The 25,121-nt window shown below is 47.5% G+C and overlaps 1 protein-coding gene across 1 annotated transcript in view; it reads left to right on the top strand.

The window, feature by feature from the left end:
• Nucleotides 1-2,120: 2,120 nt before the first annotated feature.
• Nucleotides 2,121-25,121, top strand: part of TBX5 (T-box transcription factor 5) — a 32,291-nt gene continuing 9,290 nt past the window's right edge. Inside the window, exons 1-6 of the mRNA XM_072351233.1 lie at nt 2,121-2,282; nt 3,498-3,592; nt 6,153-6,272; nt 6,842-6,989; nt 8,862-9,014; nt 16,282-16,373. Coding sequence (XP_072207334.1) covers nt 2,136-2,282; nt 3,498-3,592; nt 6,153-6,272; nt 6,842-6,989; nt 8,862-9,014; nt 16,282-16,373 — 755 coding nt within the window. The 5' untranslated portion in view covers nt 2,121-2,135. The remainder of the gene's footprint in view (nt 2,283-3,497; nt 3,593-6,152; nt 6,273-6,841; nt 6,990-8,861; nt 9,015-16,281; nt 16,374-25,121) is intronic.

Raw genomic sequence — 25,121 nt, 5'->3', positions numbered from 1 at the left:
GGTGCTACTTTAGCGAAGCGGGATGCGTTTTTCATACGGCCATCGCGGCCTGGTTCTGTCAAGCTCCATTTCTTCTCAGAAGCTCTTTAAAGGGGAAAAAAAAAAAAAAAAAAAAAAAAAAAAAAAGAGAGAGAAAAAAATCAGAAGCAGTAGCTCTCCAATTGCTCTTAGTTGCCGGGTTATACATATATATATATATATATATATATTGCCACCGTCACCTCTCGGTTTATTATTATTATTTTTTTAATCTGCTTAATTATACCCCGACCCGCCGACACAGGGAGTGGGGCTCGTGCCCTACGCTGCCATATCTGGGTCCCTCTTTGTTTTAATAAACGTGCCTTCCCCCCCCCCCCCCCCCCCCCAACCCTCCTCCTAACTTACCGGCTCAAGGGGAAGAATAGATCCTCGCTGGAGGGGGATCGATTCAAAATGGGTAGTGGGGGTTTCCGAGGCTGTAGTAAAAGGAGGGGGGGGAGAATATTAAAAAAACAACCTCAGACAGATCAGGGGAAAAAAAAAAATAAGAAAAAGAAAAGAGGAGGAGTGGAAGAAAAACCCCTTACGGTCTGTGGCTCGACAGCTTTGGGGCTGCACTCGGTGTCTGCGGGTTCCCGGCCGCGCAGTCCCTACCGGGTGCGGTTCTCCTGCCCCGCGCTGTGGGATGGGAGCGGTGGGGAACTTGTGTGTGTGTGTGCTGGGGGGGGCACGGGGCCTTTCTGTCAGTGATCTTAAGCTCCGGAGGTGCGGACCCGCAATCCCTTTGCTTTTTTGTCCTTTTAAATTATATATACGTGTATGTATATATTACCCACCACTAGCAGGGAAGAGCATTTTCTCCCCCTCCTTTCCACTCCCAATTTTCCTCTGCATTTAAAGGAGAATTGCCTTTATTATGTTTACTTTTAAAGGCTTTTAAATATTGTTGCAGGGATAACGACGGCTCATTTCAAACCGTTCTCATGTACTTAAAACCAGTATTGTCTCCATATGCTTGGCCTTTCAAAACCGAATCCTCTTCTTTGAAACACGCGAGAGAGGTTTTTCAAAAGCTATTAAAACTCCGAACTCCTCAAAACATAAGAAAAAAAGAACTACTATCAGATCATTCCATTTATTTTTTATTGTTTATTTATTTATTTTATTTATGATTATTTTCCCTGTTTGGAACTTTTACCATTCCTGATAGAGCCCTCAAAGCTCCACCGCCTTTAAAACTCGCTCTTGTTGCTCGCATCAGATGTAAGCGGCGGATTTCTCAGGCGCTGCCGGTGCAGTTTTACTCCCGTTAGGGCTCAGCTCATTGCATGCGTAGTCCATGCGCGCGTTACTTTGCACCATATCGGATTGATTCACACTTTTTAGTTTTTTTTTTAATCGTGTCGTCCGTCCATTCCCGCTTGATTTGCAGCTGTTCGGAACAGCGTTTTGACTTTGGGGTTTTGGAGGATGGATAAAATACTTGTTTTATTTTATTTTGGCGGAAAGGTCGCGCTTCGCGAGGGTGCACGAAGTTGAATTTTCTTTGAAATTGGGGTTATATAAACGGCGTCACGTGGCGGTGGCATTTGCCTGCTGGAAAGAGGATCCCACCTCTCGGGGAGGACGGGGGGATCTTCCAGTCTACCCGGCCGAAGAAAGCCCATTATCGGCCCTAGAGATGGGGAGACCCAACTCCCCCCTTTCCACCCCCCCCCCGGAGACGCCCCACCTCGTGTCCACGCGTGTGCTGAGCGGTTCTGTCCCGCGGCAAGGTGCCCCGTATGCGCTGCCGGGCAGACTGCGGGAAGGCGGCTGCTTACCTTGTCCAAAAGATGCATTTAATAATACCGCCTCCCCTCGTCCCATCCCCCACCTCCAAATCCTATCATCCCTTGCGGGCTGGGATAATAAATAAGTCTTTATTTCTCCCTCTCCAGAAGTTAAAGGGCCTCGTTCCCTCCCCGGGCTGCTGGAAGTGAGTTGCGGGCAGCGCTGCTTCGCCTTCCCGCCCTGCCCAGTGCCGGGCTCAGTGCATGTGTGTAGTTAGATGTATATATATTTGATTGAGTGTCAGACTTATGTGCCTCTTATCTCTGCTCTCTCCCCGATGTGTGCCTGCAGTGGGGGATTCAGCAAAGGAAGCTCGTAACATGGCGGACACCGAGGAAGGCTTTGGACTCCCGAGCACGCCAGCTGACTCGGAGGCCAAGGAGCTGCAGGCTGAGGCCAAGCAAGATCCCCAGCTGGGGACCACCAGCAAGGCCCCCACCTCTCCACAGGCAGCCTTCACCCAGCAGGTAAGGACCCGGCCGCAGCCCCCCTTCTCTTTTGTCCGCCTCTCTCCTTTTTTTGGCCATTTTTCTGTGTTTTTCCCCCAATCCCAGCTGTAGTTCTGCTTCTGAGCTGGGCAGGAATGAGTCATTTTAGGCCTCACGGGAAGGAAAGCTTTCGACTGATGGTTGAAAGGGTGGTGGGCTCTTTCCTGCTTTGCATTTCTTTGCGGTGTGTTTGATTGCTGGAGGGACATGCAGGGAAAAATCACTGCGAATGTCACAGGGAGGGACCCGCTTGTGCAAAGCCAGGCATGCACAGTCCGTACTTGAGTGTACGTGCACATGCAGACACACACTCAGATAGCTGTGTATTTTCTATGTGCCTGTGTGGATTTGTTTAAGATATATATGAACATATATATGCATAAAAATGTACATGTGAATGCATTCTGCCTGTGTAATCGGCTACACACAGCTCTACCTGCACCCGCACATCCCATGACATGCCATGGGTGTCACACCTGGGCACACCGCAGCCAAATATGGGCACACCTGGTGTCCCCCCTCACATCTCCACTAAGTCTCATTCAGTGAACCCCCACGAGTCGCAGTTACACACGTGGACTCACCAGCGGGCCCCACCAAGCTGTGGTCCCCACACTGTTGAGGAGGACAGGACCGGACCGCAGAGCTGGGCTGAAAGCAGTGCTCAGAAACGACCCCGGAGCTCAATGCTGGGGAGTAGGGCTTCGCCGGGATCTTTAGGTGGCCACAGGTAAATCTCCGAGACGAGAAACCACGGCCCCACGGTTTTCTGCTCTATTATTGTTAGGGGGGTATGTGTGCTCGGTTTAGGGGTTCTGCCGGGCTATGGTGAGGCCGAGGGTCTCCCTCACACTCCACTCCGAGCAATACCTCTGGACCGAGCTAAAAAGATGAGCACCAAGGTGTGTGGGAATTGCAGCCATTGGGCCTCAGCCTGCAGAAGCGGGTGTAAATCACTCATCATCAGAAGGATATGAATCTCCTCCAGCCGCCTCCCGATCGCAGCACGGGGGGATTTCTCCCAGCTATCTCCAGCCGTCCGTCCCTCCCCGCTCCCGCAGCACTGGGGCCCGCGGGATCTTGCGCTGCCCGGGAAGCCTTCCCCGCTCTTCGGCCCCACCGTCCGGCTGCTTCCCTCCCCGGTTTTGCCTCCTCGGGGCTCAGTGCTCACGGCTCTGCCTTCCTCCTTTGCAGGGCATGGAGGGGATCAAAGTGTTTTTGCACGAGCGGGAGCTGTGGCTGAAATTTCATGAGGTGGGGACGGAGATGATCATAACAAAGGCTGGAAGGTAAGAAGCAGCCTCAGTGCAGCGGGGGGAGGCGGCTGCACGCCCTTTGTGTCCGTGGGGCAGAATCTTCCTCCATCCTCCGCGTTTGCGGGGAGAATTTTGCACAGATACACATCTTGAGCTTCTCCACGCGTGTTCGTGCGCTTGGGGAGTGCGTGCCCACCGTGGAACGGAGGTGCCCGTCCTCAGCCCCGCTGCTGCCCGGGGCTCCGTGACACCCCTGCGAGGATGGATTGAGAAGAAATTGTTTCTTCTGGCTCCTTTCTTAACCAGAACAGTTGGATCGTTAATCCCAATTTCAGGCCTTTGGAAACCTTCCAGGCAAGCTCCGAATTGCAGCCACTTGGCCAAAAGCTGACCTTGTTTAGAGCCGTTCTCTGGGAGATCTCGTTAATATTACCTATTACCATTATTTTTAACTAAAGGAGCTGCTCTGTCCTTCCGCGATTTTGGAAAGCTTTTTTTTTTTCCCTCCCCCCAGAACTTTCTAATTTCTTATGCGTTCACTGAGGCGAGTATATGCGGAACACCCACACCATCCCATTTAAAATTATATGTGGTCTTAAGCTACTGTTTATATACCGATAGCGTAGCAGTTTAGATGCATAAATAGATGTGCCCGCAAATAAATAGCACGCATGTCTAACCGCGTCCAGATACACATTTCTATATGTGTGTGCTCGCCTGCGTGGGTGTGTAGAAAAATATACAGCCTCGCAAATCCAGCTTTATTGGGACTGTGCATAATGGATTCCATGGCCGGCTTAGTAAATCCGATCCACAGATACTTGTATATGTACGCGGATGGATTTGAGTGCGTTTGAGGTTATTTAGCATTATCCTCACTGTTAGTGTATTTGAGGGCTGTTCAAGGGAGACCCAGCGGAACGATCTCTGCAGTCCCACCTGCGAGCTCGGGACTCTTTTCTCTACGATTTGAAACGAACTGCCCTACCTGGTGCTGCCCGAGACTCGGTGTGGAAGGGAAAACGCCTCCCTCAAAGAAAGAATGGCAGAGTTAGAAGGCGAAGGCACAGTAAGAAACGCCAAGTCAGACTTTCATTTTGCTCCGTCATCTGGTATTTGTTGTGGTCTTCCAAAATTTGCCTGGAGAGGGAGAAAAATAAGTAGAGCTGGCTGCAGACAGCGCTGCGAGTGGGTCTGTCTCACAGCTCGCCTTGCTCTGCTGCTGGAAAGGGCAACCTGTGCGGGAAATGAGCGACAGCGGAGCTGCTGTCAGCACCGTCCCTCCACCTCCAGACCCTGCGGGGACACGGGCTGCGGGCTGCCTCGGGACACGGGAGCTCAGCGAAGAAAAGCAGATTTTTTTTCTTGTCTTTTTTTTCCTCTCAGAAAGCAGCGCAATGAGGGAGACGGACATAAACCACCTTGCTGAGATTGCAAACAAATAGCGTAACTCATAGGAACGTCTTCTGGAGAGCTATAAAACAGACATTCATAGAGCGGGGTGTTTAGGGGAAAGTGCATGCAGCACCGGGGAAGACACAGGATAGTTGTTCTTCTGCATGGAATTCTTCATGCTCATTGCTGGAGAAGCCCGGGGTAGCGCCATAGCCGATCAGGTGTTTGTGGTGGACGCGCAGATCCGCGTTCGTGTGGAATTAAGTTTCTTCTCCCTCAATCTACCCCCATAGCCCCCTCTCGGTCACCGGCCTCCCCCCTTCATCTCTTACCACGTGGATTTACACCCAGATGCCCTATTGCACAGATAAGAACCCGAGCCCCGGAGAAGTGCGCAGTATTTTTAGAGGTGTGGGGCTTTTTGTTTATGCGCGTTTTAAGTCAAGGGCTACGTTTTTAGCTGCTTTATTTTTAAATATTTGGAAAGCTCAAACTAAAATAACACCAGTGTTTTAAGTCCCTGCCTTGCAGTAATGGAAACTATTTCGAAAAGCCGCTGTCCTCAGTGTTTATCAGCGCGTTTCCAAGTATTTGTCAGGTGCGTTTGCTGATGTCTCTGTATGCGCGTCCTCGGTGCTACACCTGAGCTCGTGTGTTCTTTCAGCATCTGAACGCAGAACAGTTGATACACACGGGAGCTTTGGAGAAACGTGCATATTTTAAACACGTACCTTCGCAGAAATATATATATATATATTCACTTTTTCACCTTTTTTTTTTTTTTTTCTATTTTTTTTCTTTTTTTTGGCATATTTCCTCTACTGTTCCAACAGTTTAAGCAAACAGGAAAGTAAGTTGCTTCCAAAGGATCTCGTGGCCAGATCTGTTTAAATTTTTATTTTAATTATTTTTTAAATTATTATTATTTTTTTTAAGAATCGAAGCATTGGTGAAAGAAACGATAATAAATAGGTGAATTGAGGAGTAGGTGAAGAAACCAACCCGCTGGGATCGCAACTACGATTCCGCCTCACAAAGTCCTCTGTCCCCCCACGCACCCCCCCGGCCCGTGCAGTATGTGCCCCCGCCTGGCTGCGGGGCCCCTCCACCTTCTGACAAACCACACGCAACTCACAGATCCACCCTGGGAAACTTTCTCTCCTTTGCTTTTATATTTACACACTTCTTTCTTTTATAGGCGTATGTTTCCCAGTTACAAAGTGAAGGTCACTGGACTCAATCCAAAAACGAAATACATACTGTTGATGGATATTGTACCAGCGGATGACCACAGATACAAATTTGCAGATAATAAATGGTACGCACGCAGGGAGGGGGGGGGAACGGGAGGGAGTGCTGATTCGTGTCGGGCTGCCCGACCCTGACGGCATAGGGTGGGAGATGCTATTGGCTGCTGGGCTGAACCTGAGGGTTTCGGGACGCACCTCTGCGGAAGAACACAGAAAAAAATCCAAAGGAATAAAGGAGAGAGCCAATATGTTGCAATTAGCGAACAATACCTGTAATCCAGTTTAACGATGAGATCGTTGGCTACCATGGTGCCGCTTCAGGCTGCAGCGTCTCCGGGAGGGGAGATGCTGAAAGATGAATACGAGATGTTTTCTTATTTTCTTTGCTCCTGGTTTGGGTGTCCGTAGTTGGGAAGGATGGGGTTAAAAGGGGAAACGGCCATCTCGACGGGAAAAATGCCAAAGATCTCCATTAATTCTCCACGCACTGTGTGTGTCCGTAAACGTCTTTTTTTTTTTGTTGTTTTTGTTTTTGTTTTTTGTTTTTTTGTTTTTCCGAAGACCGCCGGGCACCACGGTGCTGGGGGCAGGAGGGGGGACCCCACGGGTGGGAGCTCAGCGCCTCTGTCCCACGCAGGTCCGTGACTGGGAAGGCAGAGCCGGCCATGCCCGGACGTCTCTACGTGCACCCCGACTCCCCTGCTACCGGAGCCCATTGGATGCGGCAGTTGGTTTCCTTCCAGAAGCTCAAGCTCACCAACAACCACCTCGACCCCTTCGGACATGTGAGTACCGGGGCCGGGGGAAGCGGATCCGAGCTTCAAAGGGCGACCGCGGGGTTCCGCGCAACCTTGTCCCTGCGAGTGACATCGCACTGCCAGAGCCACCGAACTTATAGTCTAAATCCACTATCTGGGTGGGGAATTACCTTCTCCCCTGGTAAGACGGGATAAGCCCCAATGATGACCTCCCCTCCCGCTCCCTCCCCCCACCCCCCCCCAAAAAAGAGGATACATAGCCCATTTTTTAAAGATTTGTTTCACAGCACTGCGTGGGAACTGATTACAGACATCAGTGCCTGGCTTCAGTGATGCTTTAACTACCTGGTTTTAACCCGAAGGGGGGTCTGAGAGCCTTAAAATCTGCTCATAGCTTCCATGAATTTGGCTAAAAGATACAAATCAATCAGGCATCATTATTCGAGGAAACAGGACCTAAAGCCACGTGGATCTCTCGATCCGAAAAGAAAAAAAAAAAAAAAGAAAAAAAAAGAAAAAATAGAAAAAAAAAGAAAAAGCCAAATCCCACCAACCATTGTTGGACCCAAGGGGCCATGTTAGCTTGTGTGAATTCTGCAGCCAGCAGCAGCCCACCTTCGGAGGTCTGCAAAGGCATGGGTTTCTCTGAGCAAACCCACATATGTGTCCATGAATTATAAATATATATCTCTATAAAAAAATATATAATTACTTAAGCGAGTATATGAATCCAGATCCCAACATCCTTTTCCAAGAGTGCATTTTTCTCCAGTCTCATTTCAACACTTCAGTTTCACTTAATTTTTTTTTTCCACCTTCTTCTTCTTTCTATTTTCCCTGTTTAACGCCGAAAAACTCGTGTTCCTAAATCCTGTTCGGTGGGGGGAAGGGGGCTGAACCAGCCCCCAGTGCACCTGAGAGCTGAGCATCACTGTCCAAGCCATGCTTTCGCTCTCCAATTCAGGGTTGTTGGTTTATTTGTTTATCTTTTTCCCTTTGGACACAAATTAAGATGCTTGCAAGAGCTGCTGACATTATTATTTTTTTTTCTGGAGGGGGGCGATTTTGGGGGGTATCCGGCCGGGTCCAGGGGCCAGGCACTTCCAGCTGCGAGCAGGCGGCTCTTGGGAGGAGTCCCTGCAAGTAGAGCCGGGCCGCTGGGACAATAGAGAGACTTCAGAGGCGGAGCTGCACCGGGAGTCTCTCAATTAGAGTCGCGGTAATGAAATTAAAAACCATTAGATCGTTCACCGTTGATGTCTACGGCTTTCCCGGATGTCAAAGCAATTTGCCTAAACCCCCGGGACGGGGGAGGCGGCAAGGCGGTCGGGGTCTGGCGTTGGGGCGCGCTGCGTCTCGCTGTCGCCAGGGTCCGGTCATTATCGGCGCGAGTTCCCTCCCCCCCCTCCCCACCGTCCCCATCCCCGCCACTGCCCCCGGAGATTAACCCAGTACGGAGCAGGGGCCGCTTTTTATCTTGAGCGCAGCACTTCCCTCCCCACCACCCTCCTGCCCCATCCTCTGCGGGTGGCGTGGTGAGGGCACGGACACTCAAATTTCGCTGCCTCTCACCCCTTGTTTTGTTGGATTGCTGGGAAGATTGAGGTACCCGTGCTGGGGGTGCTGTGAAGGGCAGAGAGCCCCCTCCAGTTGCGGAAACATGTTTTAAGGTCCCTGATGGACTCCTTGTCTGTGGGAGGAATGTTTTTCTGGAGAGATGTTCCCTCCCCCATCCTTTCTGGGGAGCCCTGAAGTGGCTCCCCACTTCATCTTTTGGGGAAGAGGTTGAAGGTCCCTCTCTGCCTCCTCTCTCCATCACAAGGTTGTATGGGTTGGGAATGCACTGAGTTTTGCCCCCTCCATTTCCATGGTCTATTCTCTCCTTCTCCCTATGTCCAGATCATCCTGAACTCCATGCACAAATACCAGCCCCGGCTCCACATTGTGAAGGCAGATGAGAACAACGGCTTCGGCTCCAAGAACACTGCCTTCTGCACCCATGTCTTCCCAGAGACTGCCTTCATCGCTGTTACCTCTTACCAAAATCACAAGGTGAGGGCTGGGCTGGGCTGGGCCTTCATGCTGGGAAACTGTGTCTCCTCTTCCTCACTCCCTCCTTACACAGCTCCTTTTGAGGTCTTCCACACCCCACCATCATGTCCCTCACCTCCCCACCTGCCATAGTCTTGGCTCCCTTCTTTTCCCCTTACCGCTACCCCATCCACTGAGATTTGTCCTGTTCCCATCCACTCTGTTATTCCTGGCAATGCACACAAAGCATCCAAAGAAGGGGCTCAAGGCGCTCCAAGGGGGAATGAGCTCAAACAGGATGACTTGCTCAGAGTAGAGGCGACCAACCGAGGAAGTTGGTTTTATCTTCTTTCCCCACATCAGTCAAAGGCTGTAATCTGGTGCTGGAGAAGGGAGCTGGGCGCTCCCCTCTGTGGCCACGGCTTTGATAACCCCAGTTGGCTGTGCTCCGTTCCTTTGTTTGGGGATGGCTCCGTCCCTACTGACTGAGGACAGTGAGACCCCGGCAGGAAGGGAGGCTCTGAGCCTGAAGTCAGCTCCTGCCTGAGCAAAACAAAGCAAAATGTATGAAAATGTGTCAATTTAGGCTTCCTTGGGGTGCCTCCGAGAGGGCTCTCCTAATGGCATTGAAAGCAGGGTTTTTGCTTGGACTTGCTGGCAGGTAGAATGTCTCTCTTATGCTCAAAAGAGTGAAAGCATACCATTATTTTTTTTCAAATAGAGAAAGGTCATTTAAGACCTTAGTTGAATTCTGGATACTTTCCTGGAGATGTAATGGGGAAGCTCATAAACATGTGTGAAATGGTTGCGTTTCCTCCATCCATCAGTTGACCAGGGAGATGCAGAGAGCAAAGACAGGCTGGAGAAGAAAGAGTGTTTCACCGTAACTAGGGAGAAAAGAAAATACATCCCTGCCCTTTAAAATAGGAGCTGCTGGCATGGCCAGGACAAGCAGACTGAGTCCAAGTTGAGCCCTTGCCAAATTATGCCTTAAATTATAACTCCGTTGTGGATGCTATAAAATCAAGTTTAATTTCTGCTTGATGGATTTGGAGAAAGAATATAATATTAATAGATCAGGGAGTTAATAAAACAGGACATACTGCTTGCTTTAAATGAATTTCCCTATGAGAAAACAGGCCTGAATTCAATTGCTTTCCTTTGAAGAAAAATAGGACTGTTATGTAGGAGGGGGGAGGGGGGGGAAATTACCACGCAAATAAAACAAAGCAAAGCAAAAACATATAAGTACAGTAGTTTGGGAAAACTGCCATATTAGGAGGAGCAGGGATATTTGATTGTAAATCAACAACATCTGGTTGATAAGGAATGACATCTGCGTATCCGTCTATGTCAAAACATACACACTGATGAGCGCATGAATCTCTACAGATGCACACGCGCTCGTATCCCTGCAGACACATGCACATGCACACAGACATCACTACATATTTTACACACCCCCTACACATTTTACATGCTCTCGCATCCCTCCCATCGCCCACATTCCTCTCCTTGCTGCCTTGAGTCATTGGGGGAGCAACTGAAAGAATGGCTGTAGCCCCAAGATAAAGCCCCAGCTGAGAAAGATAGGGTCATAAAAATAAACCAGGGAATGATCTACCCCAAATGGCATCTCCCTCCAGGGAAGGGAATAAAATCTGCAGCTTGCCCCTGTGCTGAGAATGCACAGCACCAGGGTGCAGCTGGTGCTGGCAGTGTAGAATGGTGATGTCTGTCACATGTAGGACTGCTCTGAGGGCACAAGCCCCAGTTCTGCTGTCACAGTGGGTTGTTTTTGGGGCCGAGTGTGATTTTGGGTTCTGCTTTCTGTTGCCATAAATGATCACAGGCTGTGTCTGTGGAGCTCAGCAAGGACTGGTCTGTCCATCCATCCTCACGTCTCTCTGTCTGTACACTACCTATTCATACCCACTTACTGCCACCCCTCTTACTTCCATTCATCACCCATAGAGCACCTTTCACACAGAGCCTCCTGTCCGTGCAATTATACACCATTTTTATACAGCGATTTGTTTTACATGGATAATTTTACACACAGGCACAAATACTAATTTACATGTGTGTGCTTTCAAAAACTACTTGCATGATGTTGTAGTATGTTGCAGTACTAATTGCGTGACTCACTCGTAACAGCATTTTGACTTGATGCTTACACAGCTTACAGAAATACCTGTCTGACTGTGGATCAGTCCATTCATTTCAAGAGTACAGCTGCAATACCAATATAGGGCTTGTGCTTATTTCCCCTGATATTTTAGGCAGCATGCAAAGATATTTAAGCCCACTGGGCTCTCCCGCTCCCCAGCTCGCTCCCCAAAAGGAGGGCTCAGCTACGAAGAATGTTTTTGTCAAGTTTTCAGTGGACTTGTCAGCAGCTGGGTCAGCCACCTCCCCCCTCACTGCAGCCCCGAAAAACAACCCCAGAAATATCAAGGTGTTAAAATAGGTCACATGCACATTTCATTTCCTTGCCATTTACACAATGAGTGCTTGCAATCGGGTTGATTCCCAAATATTAACTTCCCTTACAGTTAAGCACCGATTTGCTGTAGCTTAAATAGTTGTGTTACTAGTAATTAGGTACTAGCTCTCTACTTAGGACTAGGAAATGAATCCTAATAGACAGAAATAATTAAGGTTCTGCCCTCTCGAGGGTTCTTTCAAAAGCAAGAGTTCACAACAATTATTCTCATTAATTTTTACAACTTACTTTCCTGTTAGCTGGACTTGGGCTTTATATTGGTTTTCCTTCCCTCGGGATATTCAGTTTTATGCTGATTTTTTCCCCCCAAGTTATTCATCATTCTTGGTAGCCCAAATTCCTTTTGGGTAATATCAGCACTCGCTGGGATGCTGCAGGCATCACAGTGATGTGGACAACCAGGGAAAGCTTTCTGTTCTTTTGAGGAGGGCAACTCCTGGGGCTCAAGATGCTTTGTTTCAGAGCTTGGCGCTCCTGGTTGGATTGCAGGGGACTGCATCCATCACTTCAAAATGTCAGAGGCTGCGGATACATGGTTCAGCTGGTATCCCATGGAGTGACTCAGCGTAGAGGCTTGGCCCAGTCCTGTCCCCCAGCCTATCTCTGCTTGGCCTGGGGCCCTTGGGCTTGTGCCTTCCCTCTCTGAGGGGACCCTGGGCACCACAGCTCTCCCCACTCTTACGCTCTCCCACCTCCTCCTCACCCAAGCACTGTCTCTTCTTGTATTCTGTCCATGCCTTCCAGTTCAGCCAGCAGTCTCCTCAATGGGCCCCTCTGTCTCACACCAGTTGCTCTGACCGGTCACTGGCTCACAGTCCCTCCCATTTCCTTCACTGCCCTCTGGGTTTGGTATTCTCTGCCCCCCCCCCACCAGCCTTTCCCTTGGGCTTACAGTCCCCATTCCCCATCCAGCTGCTCTGCCTGCCTCAGCCAGATGCATACAGCCTCAGCAGCCACCTTGTCTTCATCCAATCCTTCCCTTCACACTGCTCTGGTTTGGCTTTCTTCTACACACCGAGTTGGTTCCCACCTGGGGTATGTGACAGCACAGAAGAAAAAGGCTCTGTGCTTTCAAGCCTGGAACTCAGCCTCCTGCTTACTCCCAGCACCTGTGGGGATTTTTCAAAATGCCCAGCTTTGGAATAGCTTTGGAATAGCCTCCAGAGGGTCAGAGCAGTGTGTTTCCCCTTGGCTGTGGTGCTCAAAAAATGTAGAAGTGGTTTGGTTGATAGGAAAGTACGTAAACAGAAAGGAGACCAGAGCAAACTGGTGTGGAACATCTCAGCGCTAACAGAGTTTATCAGTTAGAAGCAATGGAGAGAAACCTTATCAGTAGAGAGTGATAATTTGACCCTGGCTGTTGCAGCGCTCATGAATCTAGAGACTTGCACCTATGTAAATACATGGATGTGCAAGAATGAAAAATACAAAGAAGGTGCATTTCTTCCACCTAACTTGATGCAAAGCTCAGTTTTATCATGCTGGGGCAAGAGATGCTGTTGGAAATGTCCCAGCAGACGTGCTTTGTGGTCAGTTAGCCTAGAGAAAGGTGCGGAGGAGAAGCGCTGAGATTTCAGTGGGAACTGTTGCTTCCCATTGAAGTGAAGATGAACCCATAGATCAGACAGGCACTGAGGAGTGCAGATTGGGAAGGCTGCACTGGGAAGATGCTTGTCACCGAGGGGTCTGCAGCAGCACTAGCAATCAGTGGCCAGAATGTAACTTTGCCATCAGTTTCTTTGTGTTAACAGATCAATAAACAAAACGCTACATTTTTTATTCAATCTGTGCTATCTGATTTAGCCCCAAGTGTTCCATCTTAATGACCTTGCAGGACGTGGCATTTATGATGTCACTGTCACTTGACTTTCTGACAGCTTTTTTGGTCCCTACCCCCAATGAATTACAGTCAATTAAACAGAGTTGTGCTGTGGCAAAGCCGATACAGAATAGGGCAATTTCCACCCATTTGTTTGCTTTTCCACTTCTGAATAGTTTTGAAGTCAGACAAAAAGCAGCCAAACAAAATACCTTCCTGAGGCTGTTTTCTAAAGGAGAGGCTCAGCAGATTGCTCTTTATTTTTCTAATTTGTTGCACTTTTTTTTTTCCTCTCTCTCTTTTTTTTTTTTTTTTTCTTCCTAAAACTGGTTTAGATTCAGTGCTAGAGATGATGCCCCTAAGTGTTATCCAAAGAAACCACTTGGAAACCCACCTGAAGGATGCCAACCTCTGAGCTCAGACCTAACTTAGGGCCTTCTGTACTCCAGAGCTCTTAGATACCTTCAGCGCAGGAGATCCTTTGTTTTAGGGCATTTGCAGTTCCAGGTGATTTACACGGGGCTTTCTGCTATCAACACACACTTTCAGCCCATTATTTCTAGGCAGTCCCAAAGAGTGTTAGGAGGTTTCTCAACTAGTAGAGCAATGTTTTTGCAAGATGGAGGTCTTGTATGATATTTTGCCAACATTCTGTGGGGACTGAGGGCTTGATTTGTCAAAATTAAGCTGAGATGCTTAATTAAGGGGCTCATGTTGGTGGCTCCTTCTTCAGTGAGCAGAGTGAATTTGCTGAGTGAACACTGCCCACCCCAGAGCCTGCCTGCCCTCCAGTACTCCCCATCTCCTCCCTTGATTCCAGCAGGAACACTGGGAGCTGAGGTCCTCTGTGCAGGCACCTTGGTTAAAGAGCCTTTGGTTAGGTTGGGATGAATCTGCACCTTTGTACGGTTGTGTGCTAGTGCCAATACTGTAAATCCTCGCTCTGTGAAGGACTTCACTTATGCAAGCAAATATTGCCATTGGGTTCAGCAAGTGAGGACAACCCATACATTTAGCGAGTTTCAGAATGCAGATTAAAGGGAACCTTCCACAAGTTGAATAATGCCTATTACATGCTACCACCTCAGCGGTGGAAACTGATAGGCAGTTATTTTGCAACATCCACGGCTGTTTTCTAACAGTTCGGGGCTCTTAGTTATAAAATATATCAGTGGTTTACTGCTAGACAACATCTCAAATGGCAGATTGGTCCGAATAGGTAGTTCGTTCAGTCTACTCCTTGAAATCTGAAATGTGCGACAAAATAATTAGCGCCTGTTTATGCTGTGAATTAGGGCCTGACTTAATGGGAGTGCCTGTGGGGACGTGTGTACGTGGGTGATGGGGGCTGTGTGAGATCTGGGTATGAATTAGGCAAAAAAAGTCAAGTAAACAACTAGCCTTTGGAAAAAAATATGCTATACTATGGGAAAAAACAAAATGAGCTGGTAATGTAGACACCTGGCAGGGCTTGCTATTGACACTGGCCAGGCCAGATTTCTCTCTTTGAATTCTGGCAAAGAGGTGGGTCCAGTTGTGTGTGCTCTGCGTGGTGAGCATGAACCTCTCTCTGTTCTCCCTCCATCAATCCTGAGATCTTCCCTTCCCGTTGGCTCACTGGCAGTGTGAAGGAAGGACGGTGAGTGCGTGAAGCTGCTCCAAGCACAGGGCTCTCCCTGCTACTGGCCCTGTGCTTGGACTGCCCAGCAATGATGGAGAAAGGGAAGAAGGGAAACTGCCACCTCTGCCGCCTATGTATTTGATATAACATAAGCTGAAGGTTGGTATAAGGTTTTGCACAAAAGCTGGCCCTCTCCTTTCCCTGTAAGGCTGGTGCTCCCTGGTTGCTGACCCTGGCTGCGTGCTGCAGACGGATTTGTTTCATACAGCAGTGAGTTTATGGCTGTGTTTTTGTCAAGTGAGCCAAAACTCATGCTGCCTTCATTTTACCATGCCAGCTTGGAGGAGCAGCTGATCCAGGCTGGCTCTCAGGACAGTGTGCTCCTGATCCAGCCTCAGCTCTTCTCTGCAGAGCCACCAAAGCACTTGCAGCAAATGTGGCACAGCAATGGGAGCTCATAGAAGATCATAAGTGTGGTGGGGAGTGTTGCTAGTCCACAGGTGATATCTGCTTTAACATCAGCCTGAGGGTGAGAAAACCTGTATCCTTGCCTAAGACCTAAGGAGAGGTACTGGAAGGAGAAGACTGCACCTCTGCAAAAGAGTTGGTTTGGATAAAGGGACATTCTCTATGGTAGATGCTTTAAATGTTCAAGTTTGATGTTGCAGGAAGACCAAAGTTAGGTGACCTGAGGAAGATTCACGCTAGCTAACTTTAGGCTCTGAATGTAGCTAACTAGTTGAGCAAAGCAGACCCCCTTAATTTGTTCTATAGTGAACTGGAAGAGAAATATTCCTAATCTGTGGCTGCAGGTGTGTAGCTGGGTGGGGAAGGCATGTCAGCTGCAGTGCTCCTGGGGTGCTAGTAGCAGCTCTGAAATCAGACAGGGTGAGCCTTGGCTGAGTGGCCTCTATGGTTTGAGTGGTTTTGATTATGGTTATTCACAGATGAAAGCATATCTGTTGGTGTTAGTGAAATTTGCCTGGGCAATGCCATCTTCATCACCAGCCCCCTGCTCAGTGCAGCCCTTTCTATCCCAGCAGCAAAAAGATGACACGAAACTTTCAGAAAGCAGCTTTCCTCCGGTGAGAATTCTGTGTGTTACGTATGGGGTAAGCCGGAGGAAAGTGAGATGCTGTTGACAAGAGATATTTTTCCAGTGGAGAGAGCTGGAAGAAGCCCCATCTGGAGTGCTCAGAGCCTGAGTTGAAGGATGACTTGAGTTCCCAAAAGCTTTTTTCCCCCACCATCCCAGCTGGCTTGGGTTTAATAAACATCATCTCCTCTCTCCCTGTCCGTGCCTTGGACTTGCAATGAACCCATTGTGTTTTGTCCCTTTCAGATCACTCAGCTGAAGATTGAGAACAACCCCTTTGCAAAAGGATTCCGCGGCAGCGATGACATGGAGCTCCACAGGATGTCCAGGATGCAGAGGTAATGCATGCTTCCATCATGGAGATCCCTAGCCCTATGAGAGCTCCAGGCTCTGCTTTGTGTGTCACTGGTGGGTGAGCAAACAAGGGCGTGGTGACAGTCCCTTCTCTGGCATCTTCTTGTGCCTTTTACCCCAGGTTGGTGAAATACCATTGCAACGTGAGGCCAACACTCACAACTTCCCACTGCAGTTTTAATACTTGGGTTGCAGAGGCAGGTTTGTGGCCACTGGGACAAGGGGCTATTGCAGAAGAGTTGAGAGATATTTTCTCCCCAGCTGGCAGTGCTGGAGAGCCAAAGGCCTCAGCTCCATTCTGAGAGCAGTTTTGTTAAGGATTCTCCAGATGCCCCGGAGACTTGGTGCATTGTGTTGGTTTCTGATGTTCACAGGGTCTTGGGCAGGAAGGATGTGTCTTCTGGTCAGTCTTGAATTCTCAAAGCAGGGATATAGACACGGTGGCTTTAGGGTGAAACAGGATGGTGTTGGAAAATGTCGGGATCTCCAGGGCCAGGTGGCTGAAGAGGTCTTTTTGGATCTCCGTTTTGGATGTAAATATGTAGGCTGAAACTTATGCCTAAATCCTGTTTAAAAATCCTGTTTAAAGTCTTTTTCTAAATGTCAGGCTCTGCTGGTAATTAACTCCATGCATTTCACTTGCCTTGGAACTTCATACATGTGTCAAGTTACTTCCTGGTGCAAATGTTTTGCAGGAACTTTGCCATACCCGTGATTACACCTAAGACAGATGTAGAGTCTCAATATAGCATTTTCCATCCAGGAATGCAGGAGTGATTTAGATCCCTTATTCTCTGGAGGCAGTGAAGCTGGCTTTGAGCAGAGGGCTGTAGGGGCCCATACTGTCGGCTTCTGGAGGCATTCACCCACAGGCAGCCCAGGAGCTTGGAGCTGATCCCTCCAGGCTGTAAGTAGTAGCTGCAGTCTTGGGAGCTGATGTCTATGCAGATCCACAGATCTTACAGTTGCTGTATTTGGTGACCCATAGATCTTACAGCCATGCAACAGGTGGGCACCAAATGACATCTATAATCCTGAAAACCCAGAACCTTATTCAAAACACCCATAACCTTACCCAAATGGAGTGGGCAAATGTACGCTTGTGTACAACCACTCTCAGGCTCAGATTTGAAAAAGCCTGTATATATATATATCTGTATACATAAAGCACCTACACCTCTCATTCTAAACCATTCCTGAATGTGCCTGGTGTTCCCTGCTGCCCACCCTTTGCACAGATCCTATTGGCACAACATCTCAATATTTATTTATTTATGTATTTATTGGGGGTGGTCCGCTGCCATTTGAAATAGCTTTGCTCCCCTGGTGCCAGCCCACCAGCCTTTACTGGAACCTGAGTAGTGATGCCCTGGCACATGTTTTCTTTTTCTCCTATTAAATTACCCTTTCATTAGGGCCTATAGGAAGATTTGAAGGTTTACATTCGTTGTGGGGTTTTTGGAGAGGGGAGGGAAGAGGTAAAACAGCGAGGACTATTAGAAGGACTTCATGACATGTGAAGAGCATGGCAACTAGCCATGCTGAGCTTGTGCTAAAAATGGCTTGGTGTATTTCTGTGGGGCCTGCAGTCGTAGTCTGATACAGTGAACAGAAGCACTTGGAATATATAAACACACAGGCTCAGACCTGACATGAAAAGGGTTAAAATCCATAGTGTTAATTTTCAGATACTTGCTTCCTTAACAACTGATCCTCTGTACAGATTACATGGAAGTAACTTTGCACACTTACAAAGATGTCATTTTTTTTAACAAGAGAGCAGGATCAGGTTATTATATCATGAGGAAGGCCCACCCAGGGTTGTAAATACAGGCAAATATGTGCTCATGTTTGTGAGCTTCTTATGTATCACAACTCATACAAAATGTATTAATATATTAAAACATGTAAGTGATGTATATATGAGATAAATAACCATTCAGCACTGAGTATGTTAGAGAAGTTCAGCTTACCTCTGTGGTTTTATGTTTCATACATAAGTATATATTTAAATACAAAGTATGTGTGTATACACACATGCAGTGAGGCTGTTTTCTTCACTGGCTGGCAGAAGTTGGTACATAGGCTTTGGGGGCAGTTTCTTTGTTACAGGGAAAAAAAGTGGCTGGGAAAAAAAATTACTTTTACAAAACACACATAGCCTTTAGTCCTAGGAATTGGTGACCTGACATTCATCAGGTCACTGATCATCTCATTAAGGGGGTGTAGCCATGGAAGAAATAAATTTTTCATGCTGAGGAAAGCCTAGGCATCTCTGTTTTCTTAACTGTGTCCTAACTTCCAGTGCAGAGGGACATTTCAGAGCTGAGAGCAGGCCTAGAGGAAGGGAATCCTTCCAGCAGGGTGTGTGAGCTCAGAGCATGGTGGGTTTGGGGAAAGCCATGCCAGCTATGATTAGAGCACTCCCCTTCTCACCTCCATCACCTGCATGTCTCGAGGAAGCTTTGGAGGGAGACCCAAGCCCTGTGATGGTCTCCCAGCACTGACCCTATTGTGGGCATGGACCTGGTGGCAGCAACTGGCTGAACATGCCATCCAGAAGCAGCGACCCCTGGCTGGGCTGGGTTTCTAGGTTTCCTCTGTGCAAAAGGGGCTTTCAGAGAGCAGAACTGCTTTTGAGAAGGCAGTGACATGAGTGATATGGGAGTAAGTTGGGCTGAGGGACCCTCCCTGCCTTGCCTGCAGTCTGAACGATGTGCTTAGAGTGAACGCCTAACTTTCAAAAGCTGGAGTTATGAGAGAGGAGCTCCACCTGGGCCTGAAGAGCTGTGCCTGTCAGCAGATGCAAGCACAAGAGAAAGGCTGGCTTGCTGGGTCCAACTTTATTTTGCTCAGCTCAGGATTTGCAGTGGTGTATAGCAGCTCTTGGTGATGGCAGTTCTTTCCTCTTTGATGGCAGACAGCAGTGGGCTGGGGGGAGAAAGACAAAGCAGGGCAGAAAGACAAATCTGAGAGCCAAGTGTGAGCTCAGTGCAAGGCCTCGGGTGCCTTGTTGAAGGCTCTCCCTCCATCTCCATCTGCACTGAGGCCAAGAAATAGGAGCATGTTGTCCTGAGCACCCCAGGGATGGGTGTTCCGTGGGGCAGATGTGGATGTGCATGAGCCCAGCCCTCACTGCGGCTCCTCTTTGCAAGACCTGTGTGATGATTTTTTCCCTTCTGGTTTCCCAGAAGAAAAGTCCGTGTAGGTAGAAAACTTCATTCAGGAGTGTTGTTGAGCCTCTCAGCAGCAGATGATTTCATTCAGAATGAATAGCCTTGAGCTCCAGAGAGATCCTCATTCCAGCGAAAACAGACTCCTGACATAAGTTCACTTCCTCCCTTCTTTCCTGAGGCACATGGGACCTGTAGCAGTTTCTCTGATGGGATAAGTGCTCTGAGACAACATGGCTTTTTTAACTCTCAATTTTTTTTCCAAGAGTGAGATTGTTTTTTTCTTTTCCTGATTATTTTAGGGAAAAACAAACAAACAAAACAAAACAACAAAACAAAAAAAAAACACAACAAAACAAAAACCCACCAATGTACTATAGGAAAATGCATGGGGAATATGTTAAACTGCATCTGCTTCCTGTGGTCATGCTGCAATTGAAAGGCATAAATCAGGTGAATAGAATCACGTGGTTGTGATGCTGGAAATTTCAGGCGAAGAAGTCCTTTCAGATCTGTTTCTGTGCTGCAGAAATCCCTTCCAGCTTTCCTGCCTATGCCAAGGGGAATTTGGTGGGGACAAAGAGCAAAACGCACAGCAGAAATCCACTGAGGGTGAAGTTTGTGCAGAGACAATGAGGTTTGAATTGCAGATGCCAGAGTAGGACTTGGCCCTTAACAATTCTCCATGCACGACAGTCAGAGGAGCTGTGCTTATAATAGACGGTGGCTGCAGAATCAGTTGGGAGGTTGCATGCAAGTTGTGGCTTTTATTTATCCTTTTAATCTGTAATTGCTAAGAGACAGCAGGGGAGAAGTGTCAGTGGGTCTGGGGCTAGAGTGCTGTGACAGAGCCATTCTGTTCAACCCTTCAGCCAACTTTGCTGATCATTTGCAACTCCTATTGTCTGTGTTGATTACTATGGGTGCTGAAGAGCTTCTGGAAATCTCAGCCCCTGGTTACTGCTCATCGGGGTTGCTGCAATTAGTCGTTAAAGTTCTTCATTGGGAAAGCTTTTGAGTGGAAAGATGATGACATGGAAGGGTGGCTCTCAGCTTACTAAGTGAGACCCAGAGCAATGAGCTCAGTGAAGGGCAAAGTGGCCGTGTGACTTACAGATGTGGCTCAGTGCTATGGGTATGTTTTCTCCATCAAGGAGCTTGAACCGTAGCTTGCTTCCTTTGGCATCAATCAACAGTAATCTTCTTGGCTCCAGGGGAACTATTCCAAATATTTCCTGGTATAACCGAGAACAGAAACTGGGCCAGACTCATAGGATACACACAGTGCCATCATTCAGAACTGGTACAACAGAGAAGATGGTCCATTTTTGTCTGCCTGTAGAGTAAATGGATGAGCCTATAGGCTCTAAAAATCTGATCCACCCCAGGATGTTGACATCACGTTGGACTGATGGGCACTCTTTTACCTCCTGCAAGTAGGTCTTAGTCCACCACAAACAACTTCACTCTCATTGCATCTTCTCTTTGCATCTTTACATCCACTTTCATTTCCCATCTTCCATCACTGAAATCTCCCAAGGGCTACATGCTGTGTGAAGCATTTTCAGTGCTAGACTTAGGGTTGTAACATCTGTTGGAGAGATGTTGTTTTCCTCCAGCAAACGTCCCTGAGGAAAGTTTCCTGGTCAAAACTCCAGTGGAAACCATAGGCTTGAACTGCATTCTGTAGAATTTGATGAGATTCAGATGAAATCCAGAATAAGGCTCTGTGGATTTTACTGGAGGGAATCCACTGTTCTTTTAAAGTAAGATATTCACAGGCAATTTCCCCCACCACTGAATCTGTCAAGCAGGACCCGATCTGTAGAAGATCTGCCCAGCATCGATGCCTGCTGATACTGCCTCCGGCCAAAGTCCGTTTTCCATATCCTCCTGTGTTCCTATTACATGAAGAGCGGTATTTGTTTGTGCCATTCCAACTTTTCATTTGCCTGATGATGAGAGCTCTGGGTTTCTAGCAATTTCTCTGTTGGTTCTTTGGGTTCATTGCAATGGGCTATTTGTGCCACCCACTGAGTGACAGGGGAAATGGTACTTGGCATAGACATGCCCCCAAAACAGCTGTATTTGGCCCCTTCACATGCTGGAGAGGAGGTCAGGACGTCTGATGTGTTGGTGGAGCCTGCTGCTTTTCATATTTCTCTGGATATTTGGACTTATTTTAGTACACATCTAGTCTGGGGCACTGTTTTCTGTGGGGCTGCCCTGCAGTCCCCATGCTCATATTTGATCTGTGCTAAGACTGACGGAAGTACTCAGTAGTCTCCCTCTCTCTAAGTCCTCTCATGATGTAGCTTTTCCACCTCAGACTCTCCAGACAGTCTCCTGAGAGAGGTTTGGTTTTATTACAGTGTGTTGGAAATAAGCTGAAATGAATGCACAGTGAAACTGGCAATTGTTTGCTGGTATTATTATATTTTTTCCCTGGGAGATGTTATACTTATTGCAGTGACTTATATTCTCTTCCTCTCTGTATCTTCTGTGGCTTACTTACATTTCTTTCCTACGCTCAAATCTCAGCAGAAAGGATAAATTGGTGGCCTGGGTAATGCAAAAACAAATAGCTTCAAGTTGTGTTTGCACATCTGGAATAAGGGTCTGATCCTGTACCACTGCATCCATTGGTGCTGAATGGATGACTTAAATCTTATGATACTTTAGAAAGTGAGAAGAGGAATCTGATATTGGCCACTGATACACTACATGTCAGTCTTGAGGGTAGGAATTGTCATCACAAAGAAGATGTAGATGGTACTGAGCCTAGAGGCTCCAAAGGATGCTATGAAAACATGGCAGCAACCAACCATGGGGAAATTCTCTTCCATGTCATGTCTCATCCTGACCTCAAATTGATATTGGTATCATCTTTGGGACCTGGTACTTAATGGTTCTTCTGTGTTCTCATTACTGTTACTACAACAGCTCTGAAGAGCCTGGTACCCATTGCTTTGTTGCAGAAATATCAGAGGAGATATCATTTGAACAGAATCATTTGCTTAGGGCCACTAGGGACTGGATGTTGCAACACAGAAGATTCACAGTTATAAACTGGATTTATGGAGAGACTTCTAACTCTTTATTTTTGTCTGCTAGCTATGTTTACTATAGAATGACTTGTAAATTGGGGAACTTCAAGTCTGCACATGAAAATATGTTGAAAATTCACTATTCTTTTGCAACACAGTGATAACCAGGAAAGAGAACTGGATGCCGCACTGTGAAGATACGTTTATCATTTTCCACAGTTTTTATTAGTGTACAGAGGGTAAAGAGGTTTACAACTCTAAGATTAGAAGACCTCCTTGAACTTCCTCCTCTGAATCCCTTCTAGATACCAATTGGTGGCATAAGTGATGTCATTGTGTCATGGTGAGGATGTCATTTGGCTGGGGAAGGGGAAAGATGCCATGAGATGTGACAATGGGAAGGAGTTTGCTAATCTTACCTAGCAGAGCTCATTCAGTGCCCTGTGCAGCACTTCTGCTTCCTCCCAGTCCTCCTATGCTGTTGTAATACACGAGCTGTAGTAACCAAATGTTCATCTAACTAGAACTCACTTTAAGTGTACCACTAACATCTTCTTCCCTTGTAAATTCTTTCCCAAACCAAAGTTTTCTGTTCTTCTATTTTTTATTTATTTTTTACTGAAATGTAGCTCATTAATGATCCCACATAAAACTGTTGCTCACGCTCACCCAAGAACAGCGATCTCTCCCTTGCTATGCAGACAACCTCCTGTCTTGTCACAGCTAATCAGTCCTCCCAACTTCTCTGCCATTTTTTTGGACAGTAACGATTCTGGACACGAGAAGTATTGTGTGCTAGCAGTGAATGAAACCTTTAATTCCATTAAACTGTGGCCCAGGTTTGCAGCTGGCTACTCTGGGGACAGTGACTTCTAGGTATTCAATGGAGAAAAATAAATAAATAAAGGAAATGCATTTTGAGAGACCAAAAGGCAATCTATAGTTGTGGCTGTGCTCAGGAAATAGTACAAATGCTTCAAGATGACTGTAGTGTTACAGTGCATAGAAGCAATCCCTCTCTTAGAGCTCAGGGCTTCTAAGGAACAGAGGAGTAGAAATACAGAGAGAACTGCCTTTGATGGTAGGAAAAAAAAGTGAAAGGAAGAGAATATTTTTGATATTTAGTTTCCTGCCTCTCGCTCCTCCAACTGTTAATTCTGGGGGCAAAAATAACACCCAGTGCGCTTGACTGAAATGGAAATATTTATCTCTGAAGATAAGTCCCTGTGATGCCTCCTGGGAACAGAAATGTGATGTTTCCAACTGCTCTCCCTCCAGCATGTGTCCTACCATGCCATGGAGCACTACTCTCCTCTGACAGCCACAGAGGCTATGGTTTCCCTGGGAAAAGCAGTTGGAAAGGAATCAGCCCTCAATTGGATTTTGGGACCCTGACACCACCTCTGCTAGGCACTTTGGGGTAAAAGTATTGCTGCTTAAGGCATGTAGATCCTTTATAGAGAAAGGAAATACCTTTTATTAATGAAAAACAATCAGCTCTCTGTAGCAATAGAGAAATCAGTTATAGGTGAGCAGCATCGTGGTGAGGGTTGCTTCTCAGTATATATATGGTGGTTTGCACAGCAGGAGCCTGATGCAAATGGAGGTCTCTGTGAGCTCCTGTGAGAGGTTACTGGAAGAAACACCTGCAGAAGGGCAGCCTATTGGAGGCATCCAATACCTCCACCCCAGAAGGAAGAAACTGTGACAGCATTCAGCTTTGCTGTCCTCCAAAAGAGCCACAGTAAGCATGATGTGACATCAGGCCACAGTGTGTCCCTCCTCTGTGGCAGCTCATAGGCACTCCATTGGGGAAACAAAAAGAGGACTGTGTCATTTTAGTCTGGAGAAGAGGAGGCTGAGGGGAGACCTTATTGCTCTCCTCAAATACCTGAGAGGTGACTGCAGGGCAAATGGGGTTGGTCTCTTCACAATGGTGACAGGATGAGGGTAAACGGCCTCAAGTTGCACCAGGGGAGATTTAGGTTGGATATCAGGAAGAACTTCTGTACAGAAAGGGTTTTTAAGCACTGGAAAAGGCTCCCCAAGGAGGTGGTTGAGTCACCATCCCTGAATACGTTTTAAAACCATTTGACGTGGTGCTCAGGGACATGATTTAGCAGAGGATTGTTAGAGTTAGTGTAGTATGGTTGGATTATGGTTGGACTCAATGATCTCTAAGGTCTTTTCCAATCTGAGCCATTCTATGATTCTAAGTTTTTATGATTTTGTGGAGGGTTGTGTGGAGTTGAGGAAGAAGGAATCAGCTAGTCCAAGTAGCAGTCTCTGATCAGGGAGCAGTCAGCTTCAGGCATCTTGACTCCTTAGAAGGGAAATGTGAGGATGCAGCTTTGGGCACCGTGCTGTTACCACTTCTTTGACGGTCCATATGTGAAGGTGGAGCATGGCAGAAGCAGACAGCTCAAAGCCATAATCTGGTAAGACTGGAAGACATAGTACTTAGGGGGATTGTCTGAAGAGAGGTCTGAAGGCAATAGATTGTGACCTTCCT

Source organism: Excalfactoria chinensis, chromosome 16, assembly GCF_039878825.1.
Source record: "Excalfactoria chinensis isolate bCotChi1 chromosome 16, bCotChi1.hap2, whole genome shotgun sequence".
In the NCBI taxonomy this organism is placed as follows: domain Eukaryota; kingdom Metazoa; phylum Chordata; class Aves; order Galliformes; family Phasianidae; genus Excalfactoria; species Excalfactoria chinensis.
The sequence above is the reverse complement of the archived record's forward strand: the minus strand, read 5'-3'. Positions and strand labels throughout refer to the sequence as shown.